This window comes from Gouania willdenowi, chromosome 11 (assembly GCF_900634775.1).
Source record: "Gouania willdenowi chromosome 11, fGouWil2.1, whole genome shotgun sequence".
Taxonomy (NCBI): domain Eukaryota; kingdom Metazoa; phylum Chordata; class Actinopteri; order Blenniiformes; family Gobiesocidae; genus Gouania; species Gouania willdenowi.
Window position 1 is genome coordinate 15,115,616 of NC_041054.1, and position 15,738 is coordinate 15,131,353.

Here is a 15,738-nt window from a genome sequence, read left to right on the forward strand (position 1 = left end):
GCACAATAGCACACCCTTACAAACTTAAATGCACAGTCATCCGTCTCCTCTCCATCCTGGCCTATTAGAAGGTCTGGCCTTTGATCTCTGCCACTTGAGTCACTGGCTCCATTTCTGACAACCTCCAAAAAAAAATACAAAGGGATACAGGGGATCAAAGTCAAGATGCAGGCTAAAGGTCGATTTATGTGTGTGTCGGCACATGCTTGTGTGTATAAGGAAATTTGCATGCATGCTCGGGGACAGTGACTTCAAAAACTGGACGCCGTGCTGTGCAGCCATTACGTTCAAAGGGAGGCGAGTCGCTCAGAGGCCTTTGTTTTTCCCTTGTTTATGAAGTTGCTGTAGGATTTTACTAGAAAAGATGCATTAGGAGTTGTTTGTAGTTTATTATAGTCCTTACTGTGATTCTGGTTTTGATAGAGATGAAGGGAATGTTAATGTAATGTCAAAGCACATGAAGAGCAAACAATGCTTTTTGTGTTCATAAACAAAAGAGTAATGGGTAAGTTTGTAACTGTCGGTAAACTGTTGACTGTTGAAAGCCTAGTGTGGCAGTCTCTGAGCTGTTTGGTTTACTTTGGAGAGCGGATTGTCCTCAATGCACCCTAGCAGCACCCCATGCTTAAATCATCATTAATGCTCAACTACTGTTTGATAAGCAATGCTGTTAACCTGCATCGATTACCTTCCTCTTCCATTATAATGCTTTAATGGCCACGGTTACACGATGTTTAATTTGGAATTAGTTATTTCAAATTAAATCATTTGAAATGAATGTGTTCTGCTTCGTGTTTACATAGAAATAAAAACTCCCAAACTGAGGTTTACATGGAAAACCAGTTCATTCGGCTTTCGTTAATTCCGCTTTAGGTCTGGGGGTTGGGAAGGCTCTGATTGGACAGGGGGCGAACATGACGTATTACGTCGATCACGTCTATGGGGAAAAACACACAAACCTTTTCTCGTCGGCTGTAACACAGAAGACCACACATGAGAACTGTTCTCACCTTTATTTTGATTGTAGTTTTGAAGGAGCAGCTGGACAATAACACACTTTGTTCCACGGAGCGGAATAGAGATATCAACTAATCACTGGTAAATAAAGCTGAGTAAAACTCCAGAAAACAATAACCAGGAATAAATATTTGCTCCTTGGTAAAGATAGTAGCTCTAACAACCGTTACAATGATAAACTTGGTGATATTACAGCCTGTGCAGCAGTATGGGGACGCATTTATTCCGTCTCCACAGGTTTGAAGCCTTTTCTGTTTGCTGATCTCCATGTGTGTGATAAGTCCATGTGTCAGTGTTAATGTCCGCATGTTTATGCCTCCGTCCATCCCCTTTTGTCATTAAATCCATGTCTTTTAAGACTCTTATTAGATAGTGTTGGCTCTATTCCGGGCCGCCATGTTGGATTATGTCGTCACCCAGCGCGTCATAACTTTTATTCCGCTTTAAAAAGGAATTAAAGCTCCCATGTAAATGTGGCCAATGATACCTACAAAGACAGGGCAGTTGGTAATGCTATCAAAAGTCGGTCCAGTATCAGAAGAGGAATGCTCTACCATTGGTAACAACACATTGCTGAACATCATCTGAAGAAAATATGTCCAGATTCAAATAGAATTGGATTAATAAAATATGACAAAGTCCAAAAGTCAAGTACAAAAACTTTCAAACAATGCCAACCATGCCTTCAGAACTTCCTTTATTCTTCATCTCATGAATCTGAAAAGTCCATTTCATTTAGTCCAAACTGCAAAGATAAAACGCCACAATGGCTGCATATTTGATGAGTGCAGACCAATGATCGCAATTTTAAGTTCTGTACCTACAAAATGTTCATTCACCACTCCCAACCATTAATATAGATCACAACTGATGTACTCTTAAATGTTGTTCAATCTAATTCCAACAGTACTCAACAGCATTGTACTTAGCTGAAAAGATTTAACTTGTTGGAGGGTCAGAGATGGACCCTATTCCCTCTTATTGGATATTTCCGCTCTTTTTTTAAACATTCTCTATAAGCCCTGGAGATGGTGGGGACTGAAAATTCCTTCATAGTAGACAGAGACACCCATACCAGTGCATTTAAAACAATTTTTAAAGGCATTTATCACATTTCGTCCTCATTCAGATGCTCAGTTTAAACTTCGGGAGCTTATCTTTAAGAGGATGAACAAAAGCAAGATGAGTTTTTCATTAACAATGTACATTATTCAGCAGCTAAAAGTATCACTTGACTGTAAAGTTCATAAAGGTAACTTCATTTGGCCAATTCCAGTTTTTATTACAACTATTCTAGTAGATAATAGTGCAAATCTCTCTAATGTGATGATTTTTTTTGTATCAGTTCCTTCTGTTTTTTGTTTTTGTGTCCTTCTTTAGGTTCATTTCCAGCCTTGAGAGAGCTGACGGAGGAGGAGAGGCAGCAGATCTTACACTCCTCAGAATTTCAGAGTTTCTTTGACTGCAGCATCCGAGTGATGGAACGAGCTCTGGCTGAAGACAGCGACATCTTCTTCGACTACAGCGGCCGAGACCTCGAGGACAAAGAGGGGTGAGCGGGCGGGGGTGGTGGGTGTGGGTAAGGGGGTGGACAGAAAGACAAGGCCGGGGGTTGGATTCTTTGCACGGAAGTGTGTGCACATGTGAGCGTTTACTTGCATGCCTCGAACACTAAAAAATGTGACTGACTCATGCCCAGTGTGTCACGCATTGAAGACTCTTGCTGTGCTATGTAGAGATGCTGCAATCGGATCTGAGAGAGAAATACCTGTTGTGAACTGACAAATATCACAGTTTTAAAACCATGCTCTCTGTCATTTTTTGGCTTTTCTCATACATTATAAACGTGGAAATGTTTCTAATTATTTTAACACGAGTTTTAAGATTTTTTCAGTTTTAAACGATGTAACCATGACCTCTGTTTGCTATACAGAAAATACTAAAAGAGAAAAACACAGCATCTGTTAAATTAAGGTCAAGCATTTAAAACAAATAAATGAATAAAAAAGACTACATTCATCACCATCAAGGGTGGCACAACCAGTTAGGATAAAAGGACAGTTGCAGGGCAAGGTTGGTTTTATAGCTGTTTTTTGTCCATTGAAGTCCTTGTTTTTTTCTATGGGTTTCTTGGTCTAAATTAAGCATTTAAATTTTTTTTTATTAATGTAGTCACTAACTGTGTTACTACTTTCTGACTGCAGAGATTCGGGTAGTGGCTCCAGTCTGTCCTTCAGTAGACTCTTCTATGATGAGCACTGGTCCAAACACCGTGTTGTCACCTGTCTTGACTGGTCCAACCAGGTAAGGTCTGATGCCATGCATGTCCAACTCTCTGGACTCTCTCTACCCATACACTTTTATACTGATGAACTTTTTAGTCCGACAGACTTTTACCGTACCTTATGTTGTTTTTATGATGATTGCGTCTGTGTGGCTTGAATCTTTGAAGTGCACTTGAATGTTGTTGGGAGGGGCATGCGCAATTTTGTTGTACTTTGTGCAATGACAATAAAATTATACTATTCTATAAAGAACCCCATCAGTGCTGAAACAGTCTCAGTTTCATGCTGGTTCTATATGTTCTTGTTTGTCTCACTGTTAGTATCCTGAATTATTGGTGGCCTCCTACAACAACAATGAAGATGCTCCACATGAACCGGATGGTGTTGCCCTCGTGTGGAACATCAAGTTTAAGAAAGCCACGCCGGAGTACGTTTTCCACTGTCAGGTACTTTCAAAATAATGGAATGGAAATATTGATAACATCTGCTTCTTGTGTTTTTTTCTTTTTTGGCATATAACTTTTCTTTCGATTTTCTTTGCTTTATCAATGAATCCTACTGTAGGTGGTCTTCACTATCAGAATTGAATGCATAAACCTAAGAAAGAGCATTACATGCTCTTGGTTGGTGTGTTAGATTTGTAAATAAACAGTAACAGTGCAATGAAATGTTGAAATGAAACATTTATTCTTTGTTTTTTTCTTGTTGGAATCCAATGACTGCTGGCAGAAAATTACAGTCAGAAATTTTCCAAAACACACCCCTTATCTATCTGACACATGGTGCTTCTTCACACATTGTTATTCAATGTTGTGCTCCATAATACTGATAAGACTGAAAGTGGTTTGAAATACACATTGAGGGAGAGCACAGACTCCTGCAGACCACACGCTGCATAAAGATATTTCAGCATAAAGCCTGTTGATCTCCGTCGTCGCATTTTTAAGCGTTCCATTATTTTCAGTCCACCACAATTTATGCTGCTGCTGAAATTCATGCGGTCAGATGGATAGATTACACACATCTCTGAGATGCATAGACTTCTGCACATTTTTTCATACAGCGTTCCTGTTGCTACTCCTCCTGTCTATCAGACTTTATTAGTGTGGTTTCTGGGCACGCTGATCTGTGGATTGTCAATGTTGAGCAGCAGAAATCCAGAAATAAGGGAATTTGACAAAGCAGGACCAACTTATAGAACAGTCTGTTAGGAATAAGTGAAGTTCTCAGCTGCTCTGGTTCATAAAGTATATATCTGTCCACATTCAGATGCTTGGAGTGTAATGACGCTGATAGAGTAAAGATGTTTGTGAGGCTGAACAAAAAACTCTTCAGTACCGCACACCACATGTAAGTCACTGAGTTTGGGCCCAGGGCTGTTCCATGGTTATCTTATAAGAAAATGGAAACAAATGAAGATAAAGTTGGCAGAAAAAGAATCCCTGCTGGTTTAAGGGGAAAAGCATCATTGAGTTGGACTAAATTAAAGGACTCTTCTTTTTAGCTGTAGCTAATTTGTTTTTTAAAAACGTTCGAGCATGTCCTGTTGAAATTCCAACCCTCGAAGGAAAAGAAAACACATGCTTTGTTGCCCTTCTGTTCTTGGTATGGTTCTCCCTCAGCTTTCGTTCTTTTTTTTCCCTTTCACCTTCCACCTCTCATTAGGCTGGAGCAACAGAGTCCACGAATGTGCTTTCCTCTTACCTCTGTAGTCACACATGCTTGCTGTTTGCTTTACACCAGGGGTCGGCAACCTGCGACTCCAGAGCCACTAGTGGCTCCCTTGCCCCTCACCTTGAAGCTCATTGACCAATCACCTTGCGCCTCTGACCATCAAGTTTGTCATTAGGTTCATTCTTTGTCATTCAACTTAAATGATGCGTATTTATTGAGAAATCTCAGCTTCAAAAGGGGAGACATCTTTGCCACCTTTGGCGGTTCAATAGTAACAGTGTAGCCCCGCCCACTCAGGTTGACGACGGCCTGCTTTACACTGTGTTCAAACTGTATTTTAGCATGGGTTGGAAATGCTGCACTATTTTGTCCTTTTATCATTCCTGGAGGATTTGAGTGTTGGTCACTATAAAATGAGAGCGTGTGATGGCATTGGTAGGTTGGGGATTGTGGTGTGGGTTGAATTCAACAGGGGATTTATCTTGTCAGGTTATGAGTTGTTAGTTTGTGTTTGGTCCGACTTCCAGATTTCCCAGTTCAAATGATCTTTTTCCTGTAAAACTGATATTTTGACTTTTCTTAGTTTCAACCACATTAAGGGCCAACATGATAAAGATAAGACAAATTTGAGCTTTTAATACCCAGTAAACACCTTGTGTGCGTGTCTATTTACACACAATTGCTGAAGTGGTGTTCTATGTGAACGCACCTTTAGAACATGCTCATACAGTATTCCCAAAACACAGGCTTATTTCACCCATCGGGGTGAATGAATCACTCTCTTCTGGGTGGTTGCCATGGCAGCTCATGTAATCTTTGCTCCATTGATGATGGCTTTTTATCACGCTTGTGCTGCACGTAACTAACCCAAGGTTTACATACTTCATACCAGCTGTAACGGAATCAGATAATCAGCATTTCTCATTGCGGGGTATGTTTGTTAACTCTTCTTTCTGGAATACACCCCAGGATTACAACTGCAACAACACATCATCAGTAGGACATAACTAACCTGTCTCACAACAGTCTAAATGTGCTTTACATAATTAAAAAGTGCAACAGAAAACATTCTACAGTTTCAATATAAATAAGATCAGCAGTAAAAACATTCAAAATCTCCCTCAGTCATACGCAGTAGAGAAAAAGAATAGCCTTTAACTTGGATTTTAAAATGTTTTAAAGAGCTGACTTCAGCTTTGCTGGCAGTTTGTTCCATTTTTTTGTTTTAAAATACAAAAATAACATTGAAACAGTAACACTTAAAAACTGAGTTTGATTAAAATATATTTTAAAAAAAATTTAATGTGGAAAAGTATTTTGAAAATGCAAAGCACCAAACACAGCTGCTCACTTCATCAAAGACCCACAATAAAAAGCACATGTAACGGTGCAGGTCAGTAGCACACAGTACTTGGAGCTCATTTTGTTCTTTAGAACAGTGGTTCCCAATTAAGGGGGGTTGCGAACCACCAAGTGGGGGCCGCAAGATGATTTCAAGAATGCTCCTCAGGAGACGATAACACCAGGCACTCACATTTGCACATCATTTTACTGCACCACAGACACGCAGGTGTGTGAGAGGCAGTAGTTAGTTACGCACTGCATTAAGCTTGGGGGAAGATTTAAAAAAATAAAACATTGGTTAATAGTAATACTGACCAAAGACAAAACAGAAAGGCCAGTGGAGGGGCAACAGAGGAGAGTGGAGAAGTACTGCTGCAAACACACAACCTTGGTGGCTCGGCAATCCCCCGCTCCTCCCCGAGGATACAATTTCAAGTCACTTATTCAGTTTCAAAACAGTAAATTCTAAATTCAAGTTGTTACTTTCAAATTCAATACCTACAATTCAAATTCAGTTTCTAGTGGCAAAAATCTCAGAAAATAAAATACTACAGTTACTTTATGTATGGGCTAACAACACTTCACTAATACAATTTTTCACATAATGCCTCGCCATGTGGCCACTACAACTATTTCCCCAGTTAATAAGCCATTATTCAGCTACATGTGTGTTCTTAACATGCCATAATCTACACTAGCAATCACTGATCTAAATTAAATTCTTTTGTAAACGCGACATTATCATTGGACCTACCTGTTGGGTTCGCAAGACAGGCTCGATACCTACAGCTGGTGCTTTTGGCTCACGTGCGGTAACATTGAAGAAGTGCTGCTATCGAAAGCTAATTCTGTCTTGCAGTACACGCATTGTACTGTGTTTTGCGTTCGATTTAGTTTATGATGGTCCCACACTTTTGACAGTTTACATTGTTTTCTGTCACTCGCCTCCGTCGGTCTCCGTCTCCATTTTGCATTCCGCACTCTGCACCGATGTGACATCAATAGCAGAAGTGGCTTAAAACTGATATCCGGAGTTTCTGAGAAATATATGTTTATGTATGATTCTTTTGAAATGCAAAAAAATACCTAACTCGTCTTTTACTATGGTCTACTACCGGTGGTCATTCATATACTTTGTCCTATCAAAGTGAATGCAGAACTGTGCACGGAAACACAGCAAACAGGTAAATATGACTTTGGCTCTGACCTGGCCCATAGATCTATACCAATGCGACCCGATGCAACCTTAATATGTTCTGCTGAAACATTGCTAACTGATCGGTCAAACTCCTGAAGTTTTCAGACGACATGACCATCATCGGTCTCATCTCTGATGGAGACGAGTCTGATTACAGGTGGTAGACAGACCGGCTGGTGTCCTGGTGCAGCCAGAACAACCTGGAGCTCAACGCTTTAAAGACAGTGGAGATGATAGCAGACTTCAGGAAGAACCCAGCCCCCCTCACCCCCCTCACCCTGGGAGACTCTACAGTGAGCTCTGTGTACTTCTGCTTCCTGGGGACCATCATCACTCAGGACCTCAAGTGGGAGCTGAACATCAGCTCCCTTATCAAAAAAGCACAGCAGAGGATGTACTTCCTGCGGCAGCTGAAGAAGTTCAGTCTGCCAACAAAGATGATGGTGAACTTCTACAGCTCCATCATCCAGTCCATCCTCTGCTCCTCCATCACCATCTGGTACGCTGCAGCTACGGCTTTGGTCCATCAGGACCAGAACCTCCAGACACAAAAACAGCTTCTTTCCCTCTGCCACCATCCACATGAACACACCCCAAGTCACCCACTGAACCCCCCTCCCCCACCAGATCACCACCTCCATGATGACATTATCTGCTGCACTGTATATATATATATATATATATATATATATATTTATATTTATCCTATTTATCCTTTATTCTCCATCTATCCTTTATTTATCCCTCATCCTTTATATTTATCATTATTATTATTATTATTGTTGCTGGGTTGTTCTTTGTTTTTTTTTTTTGTTTTTTTTTTTTGTTTGTTTTGTGCACCAACTACCAAGACAAATTCCTTGTACTATCCTTAAAACTGTACATGGCCATTAAAAACATTTCTGATTCTGATTCTGATTCTGATGAAAGCAACTCAAAGTTAGCAAGGCCTAAGGAAACTAGTTTGAAACAAACTCAGTGCAGCTAACAAAACCATTTAGCCGGAAGTTGAACATTTACATTTCATATCAAAGTACATATTGATATACAGTGTTGACCAGTTAACTGTACGTTTTTATTTTTCTGTAAGTTTCAGGCCTGAAAATACGTCTGAAGGACATTGCATGAACAATATGATTCACGGATGCTCACTGACAGATCGCCATCCATCTTGAGACAAAAATCCAGGCTCAGACCTGTAGCCTCTAGTTGGTGCTGTAGAGAAAACGCTAGGGTCCTAAACCGATGGTCGACACGTCACACTTCTGCCTCCTGACAGACGATTTCGCTGTACAAATGTGTGCCAGCTTGCAGAAAATTCTACACTATAATGGCCACATCCTCAAATTTAAATGAAAACAATAGTGGTCAATACAGCGGAAAATATATATTTAATTATAGCCATGGTTTGTGTATACAGCAACCTGGACATCTGAGTAGTATAAATGTATGTTTTTTTATTGCTACATTATAAATAATGTCAAGCCACCAGCAGGAAATCCCCTTTCAAGCTCCCTTCAAACCCACAGCAGCTCACTGGCCTGATTGATCGGCAGTGTAAAGGAAGAAGTGATCCATTAGAGTATGTTTGAGGGTTTGTACCTCGGGAAAAGGGGCGGATCCTTTGGTGGATTCTGATACCAGCAGGCCTCCCCTCATCAAGCCCACAGTTGCACCCATCATCACCCCATCCCAGTTGGGTCCAATCTTGTAACTTCACACCACCCTCTAAAGCGGACAAAGTCACACCACAATAAAGAGCCCGCTTAACTTCATACCCCGTCTTTACCCTCTGAAACCACACACCTCCCCCTCTACCAGCCCCTGCTGCTACTGTCATATCCCATTGGACTCAGTCATATTTTTATTAATATCCCTCTGCTATTCAGTGCTTCACGGGCCCTCAGCACTTCCAAAAATGTTGTGAGAGTAAGAAAGAATGCTGAAAGAAGTGGAGAGTGGAGTGAAGCAGAGGAAGAGCACAGTACTGCTTCGAGTGAGCTGTATTTGGCAAAAGATGTGAAGCAGTGATGCTTAGATTCCAAAGTCAGTTAATGTGTAGTGATATGATAGGTTGTCACTCGTGCAGAAGGTCAATTTCATTCCATTACTAAATGTATAGTGCACAAACGATAATGGTACAGAGGGAAAGCAATGAAAAAAAATTGACGATTTTATCCTTTTTAATAAAATACTGGTTCTGTGCTAAGTTGTAAACGTTTCACAATATAGTAACAACAAATGTACATTTTGTTTAGAACTATCAAGACTGAAAGTCTGTGGAAAAGCAAAAAACATTTAAAAAAGAAAGAAAAGCAGATTTTAAAAGGAGGAACAAGCCTATTTCTGGTCTCTCCCTGTGCTGGCGCTCCACTAGCTGCCTGTTGAAATGCAGACTCCGACTTGGTATTCCTCTTTTCCGGCCAAAAACCACAGAGTGACAAAATCTGTGGGGTGTCATAAATGAGCAAAGCCAGGAGGAGAAAGGTGGTTGAGGAGGTTGAGGAGGGGTTATGAAGCTGGGATGCAGGAGAAGAATGGTTCAATCCATCTGGTACTGATAAGGCGGAGTGGAAAACAGATGAGTGTGGTGAGGAAGATTGAGGGATGAAGCAAAGATCCACTTTGGAGGAAAAATGAAGCATATTCTGGCCAATAAACCTTCACTTATACCTACTACTTCTTTGCCCCTTAGTTTAATGATTCTCTCTTGCTGTGGTGCTCTGATGTCTGAATACAGAAAGTTTTGTTGCCCAAGGAAAGCAAGAAATAAAACAAATAAAAAAAGGTGCAGGGACAAAGGAATCAGCGTTTGGCCCCTGTTTACCTTCTTTAGCTTCCATTCTCGTGCTGTCATCCCTTCAAACATCCCTAATCCCTTACCTGTTGCCATTTTTTTTTCATTTTCTCTCGTCTGCATATTTCATTATAGGTTAACACTACATGTAGTGTGATCTATTTGCATCACCTAGGGCTGCAGAAACAGATGATTCAATTAATCGTATCAGAGAAAACATGTTTTGCAGTGTTATACTGCAATATGTAATATATAATCTCATTCTATAACGAACAGATTCACACGAAACAAAAAACCTCTAGAGTTCTTCTTATTGCACAAAATAAATAACAAAGATGGCCAGTGGCTGCCATATTTAGAGCTGCCAGGAACACTTGGTTTGAGGAGTGTTGAAACATATTGTAGATGTTACTTGTAGGGGGGAAACTGTCTCATTTTATCTCCCCTATTATATGTATTTACTCTGCTGTATTTTTAATCTAGAGAGTTGTCAGTCTTCACATCCTCTCTCTGTATTAGCAGGAGATGACTTAGCAGGTGTCTGACCTGTGCCACATGTGAGATTGGAACCATCCACTGAGCTACTCTACATTTGGAAATGAAATGTCAGGCTTGGCTCTGTGTCCGTGCTGAGCTGCCGACACATTCACACAAGATGTGGACATGAGAGTCCTTGTTTGAACAGATGTGATGCTTGCGTCGCTGGTATGTGAGAGTCTGAAATGAAGAGGGAGGTGGTGAGCGGGGGACTCATGTACAAAAGGTACGTACGTCCAAAAACGTGACATGTTGTTCTCTACCTGTCAGAGCTCTATGTGCTGGGATCTACGACAGTTGTTCAGACGTCCTCTGAGAAAAAGACACTTACGTCTGAACACTTTAACGTTTTCAGTCCAGCCATCATTAGCAGCAACACACACACACACACACACTCCAACAGACTGATCACCGCAACCGACCGACTGACGCGGTGTGGTGTGTGCGCACCCGCCCGTGTTTGTGTCGTGGGGATCGTACCGGGCGGAGGCGGGAGGCGGTGGGGTTGGTGATTGATGTATTGGGGAAAAGACTTCACTTAGAGGCTTTAATACCAAAGCGTTTTCCACTGAGTCACATTTACCTGTTACACATTCACTGCCTGTTTGTTGATCAGATGGAGACAGAGACAAACATTAAGCCTGATGTATGCGATTATTATTATTATAACAGTGGCTATCCGTACGGTTGCGTATTTATATACTGACATTTTATCTGTACGTAGCATCCCTCATTGGCCAGTTTAAGTCACGTGACTAAGACTAAACCTAACCGTAAACCTAACCCTAAAAAATGTTGCAATATAGGGTTCTAACCTAACCCTAAGACGCTACATACGCGTACTTCGGTAAATGTACCAATAGCATCGGGGGTTGTCCGTATGGCAACCGTACGAATAGACACAGAAGTATATAGAATTTTCCTTCTCTTCCTAATCTGCTTCCCACAGTCACACATTCAGTGGATTGTGTGTGTATTCCATTATCTTCACCGTTGAATCATCTCCACCTTACACAATACTGTTTGTCTAATAATGTTTAAAAATTATATCTTCTTTCTTGTGTTACTGGTGGTAAGAGCACAGCCTTTTCTTGTCAAGCTGAGGGGAATCCTCGGTGACAGTCTAATTTACATATGATTTGTATATGTAAATGTAGGCATGACCACATGTGTGCTCACATCTACGCTGAATGAGATGTTCAAAGGATAGGTGCGTGGATCCAGTCCTACGCACAGATTTAAACATCTGAGTTTTTACGAGCGTACGCCCATCTCTGAATTGAGACGTACGATGGCCTTTAATTGATTTAGAGGTAGTTTTATACAGTATATATATACATTCAGGAGAATGTAATTCTATCAGTTTTTCCATCTGGGAGATAAAAGAAGGATTGATAATGATAAGCAAAACACTTTACTGACAAGAACTGGAATCCAAAAATGAAGAATAAACCATTCATTTATTAACAAAATGAAAAAGACCACAGCTGAAGCAGGGTGTGGGTCTGAGTTCCAACAAGGAAACAAAAAATGAGGCTGAGGTGGCTGAGCTTGGTTGACAGAGAGCATGGATTGGCAGGCAGGGCACACTGAGAGCAAACAACAAACTGGCAACAAGTGGAGAGAGGGACCAGGCATTTATACTGCAGTAATGAGTAGATGGCAAACTGGTGTGCTGGTGACTGAGGCAGAGAAGGTGTGCACTAATCAGGGGACTGAGGGAGCAAAGAAAAAACACAAAGACAGCACCACTAACAGATTCTTAACAGATAAGACCTTTGCTAAGTGCCAAATACCCTCTGTCAGATATTTCAGTTATCTGGATCAGTGATCCTGATCATGGTACCAATGATCATTTATACTTTAAAGGCTGTGAAGAAATGTATACATTTATATTCGTACTACAATCCATAGGTCCAACCAAATGTATAGGCAACCCCATTTTTGTTTTTGCAAAATCTGCGGTCTAATACGCAATCCAGATCAGATCCAAATGAAACTTAGTGGAGTAATGGAGGATCCCAACCCGACATAACTGGGTCAAATTTCATAAAGATCGGTCAATCACAAACCAAGATATGCATTTTTTAAATCCAGAATCCATTATATTGATCTGGATCACCTTCAAAATGTTATGGAATCTTTCATGGTGTAAGGTCTATGTTTCCTTAAAATTTCATCAATATCCGTTTAGTAGTTCTGACAGTAATCCTGCTAGCAGAAAAACAAACAAGCAAATGAATAAATGCTGGTGAAAATGTTACATTCTTAAAGGTAATTAGCTGTAATTCCTGTTTACTATTTTCCAACATGCGAGCAAATCTGAGAATGAATCAGTTGCCCAACTTCCGTTTGATCACAACCATTTGTTCTATTTTTTGTGTCTTACAAAGTGCTCAAAATTGAGGTTTAATGTAAAAATACATGTACTGATGTGACATTTGATTTGGTGCAGTTTGACAGAATGACTTTCATGTTGAATCCATGACTTAACTGGCCGGCGCCTTGCAGCGCCATATGGGGACATAGTTGGGCTAATATTCAGTAGCTCTTTCACTGAACCTGACAGACCATAAGAGGGTTGATGGCATAACATGTGGTTTCTCAGGGAGGGAAGCCAGAGTTTAGCAGAGAATTTTTCCCGTTAAGATGGGAACGCTGATAGGTTTTATGAGTTAAGCCGCCATATGGAGCAAATAGAGAGGGATCTTGAATTGATTTAGTTGCTCTTTGTTATTTATCCAGTGGGGCATGGTTGTTTATTTAGTGTAACATCTGAATTGGTGGAAAAAGTTGTTTTGTTGATGTCAATACTTTCGGTAATTTACAGCTCATTTGTTTTAATAGTAACTGCAATGCTGATGAAGTGATTAGTGAAAGTCTTTAAACCCATCTTGGTTCTTGGGCTTGTGAAAGAAGTGTTTACGTGGTCAATGGAATAAAGAGCAGTGTTATTAGAAATCTGAAGTAAAGATCCAGGAAAAAAACATGGTCAATAATCCACCATTATGTTTGGACACAGACATTGGAACTCCATGTACAGTTAGAAGAAGTAGAAAGAGGAGCGCTCGCATGCTGATCTGATTTGTCCACAGTCTTTCCATCTGATTGTTGATTCGTGCCAATGTTGAAATAGCAAAGAATGCTCCTGAACACTTTATATTTCTACTTTTCCAAGACTACTTGGGCATTTATCAAGTTTCCTAATTTGACAATGTAGGAGACTGACTATAAGCTGGCAAATTGCTTCTCCATCAGCTTCTTTGTGTCCTTTTCTGTTCTGTCAAAAGGGGAATTCCAAACCTTAGACACAAGATTATCAGGCAACATGTATTTTTCAAAACAGATCCCATGTGTTAAAATTTTGTCAGTAAACTATAAATTATTGCCCAGTGGTACAGAAGCTCCAGTGGCTCTTGGTCTAGAGAATCTTGTTGTCACACACAGAATCGCATATGAGACGAGCGCTGAAGAGGAACCAAAACTCAATAACCACGACACGAGGAGGAGGGGTACGAGTTCAAGGGTGCGCTTGTCATGATGGAGGCTACAGTCAGCGCTCCAGTGGCTGCTGGGGTTTTGATGCTGTAATGTGAAACGTGTGGGGGGGAAAGAAGACTACAATTCCTCTCTTTGTCTGCTCTACGTCCCAGCCTCAACCGTCTCTCGTCTCCTCAGTGGACCTTCAAACTCATCATCTCCTTCTGCTTCTCGTCTTTGCCACCCATTACGCAACCTTGATTGTTCGTTCTCACTATAAATGCTTGCTCGCTTGCCATTCATTCCTCCTTTTAATAGATTTTGTTCTATAATGTAAGTGTAGCCTTTTTTTTAATAATGTGGTCTTTTGCAAAAATATTTGAAAATTATTTTCTGTATTCCTCTTCTTTCTTTCCTTAGTCTCCGGTGGTCTCTGTAGGCTTTGCCCGGTTTCACCCCAACTTGGTGGTAGGAGGCACATACGCGGGACAGATTGTCCTTTGGGACAACCGCAGTCACCGTCGCACTCCTGTCCAGAGAACTCCACTGTCTGCTGCTGCACACACTGTAAGGCTGAGGTCCATTAACAGACAAATGTGTTGTTAAGGTCACCTGCCTAGAATTGCAAGAATGCCCTTACACGTGTTTGCTGGTTACAATTAACACAACAGTCAAAATAAATAAATAAAAACCTTACAAGTTAAAATTGTTAAATCTGTCTGTTCCCTTAACAATGAAACCAATAATTTTAATTGATTTACCATTACTGCAGTGAAGGAAAAATATTCAAAGGAATTTCCTGCAAAAAAGCAGCTGCTTTTACTTCACAAACTAAAGTTTTCCACTGATCTATTCCTAGACACTACATTAAAGACATCCAACTTGTAAACTAAGTTTTTTAAACAATGTAACAGTCTTTATTTAGAGAATTAAAGTGAGAATATTAATTAATGTCCATGATTTAGCTTTAAACCTGTATTTGTTTCATCTATATATATTATATCAGAACAGTGTTTCTTTGACCAATGATCATATTGTAATCAAACACATTTCACTGAGTGCTGCAAACCCTTCACCAATTGCAGTTGAAAACCCACTTGCAATACTTTAAGACCCCGGGTCATCCCTACTCACAGCTCCACAAGTGATGTGTGCACATTCTATTCATTCCACTCCTCTAAAAGACTGTGGACCCAAATAATGAGGCTGCTGCACTCTTCTGTGAGTCCAGCGTTGTGCTTATTAGTGAATAGTTTCTTTGTGTGGCCCAGCAAGCAAATCAATTACTCTCCACTGTTGTTATGGTGTCTTCACACATGGATTGGCACAGCAAACCCATGTCTTGAGCGGCCTATCAGTGTTCTTGATTGAAGATACCCGATGATGTCATACATTGGGATCATGGG

At 40.5% G+C, this 15,738-nt stretch overlaps 1 protein-coding gene across 7 annotated transcripts in view; it reads left to right on the forward strand.

Moving 5' to 3' along the window:
• The window catches only part of dync1i1a (dynein cytoplasmic 1 intermediate chain 1a), a 59,806-nt gene that overhangs the window by 26,848 nt on the left and 17,220 nt on the right, over positions 1-15,738 (forward strand). For all 7 annotated transcript variants that reach the window (XM_028460807.1, XM_028460804.1, XM_028460808.1 and 4 more), the window contains 4 exons: positions 2,398-2,569; positions 3,222-3,321; positions 3,623-3,748; positions 14,753-14,899. In XM_028460807.1, coding sequence (XP_028316608.1) covers positions 2,398-2,569; positions 3,222-3,321; positions 3,623-3,748; positions 14,753-14,899 — 545 coding nt within the window. The remainder of the gene's footprint in view (positions 1-2,397; positions 2,570-3,221; positions 3,322-3,622; positions 3,749-14,752; positions 14,900-15,738) is intronic.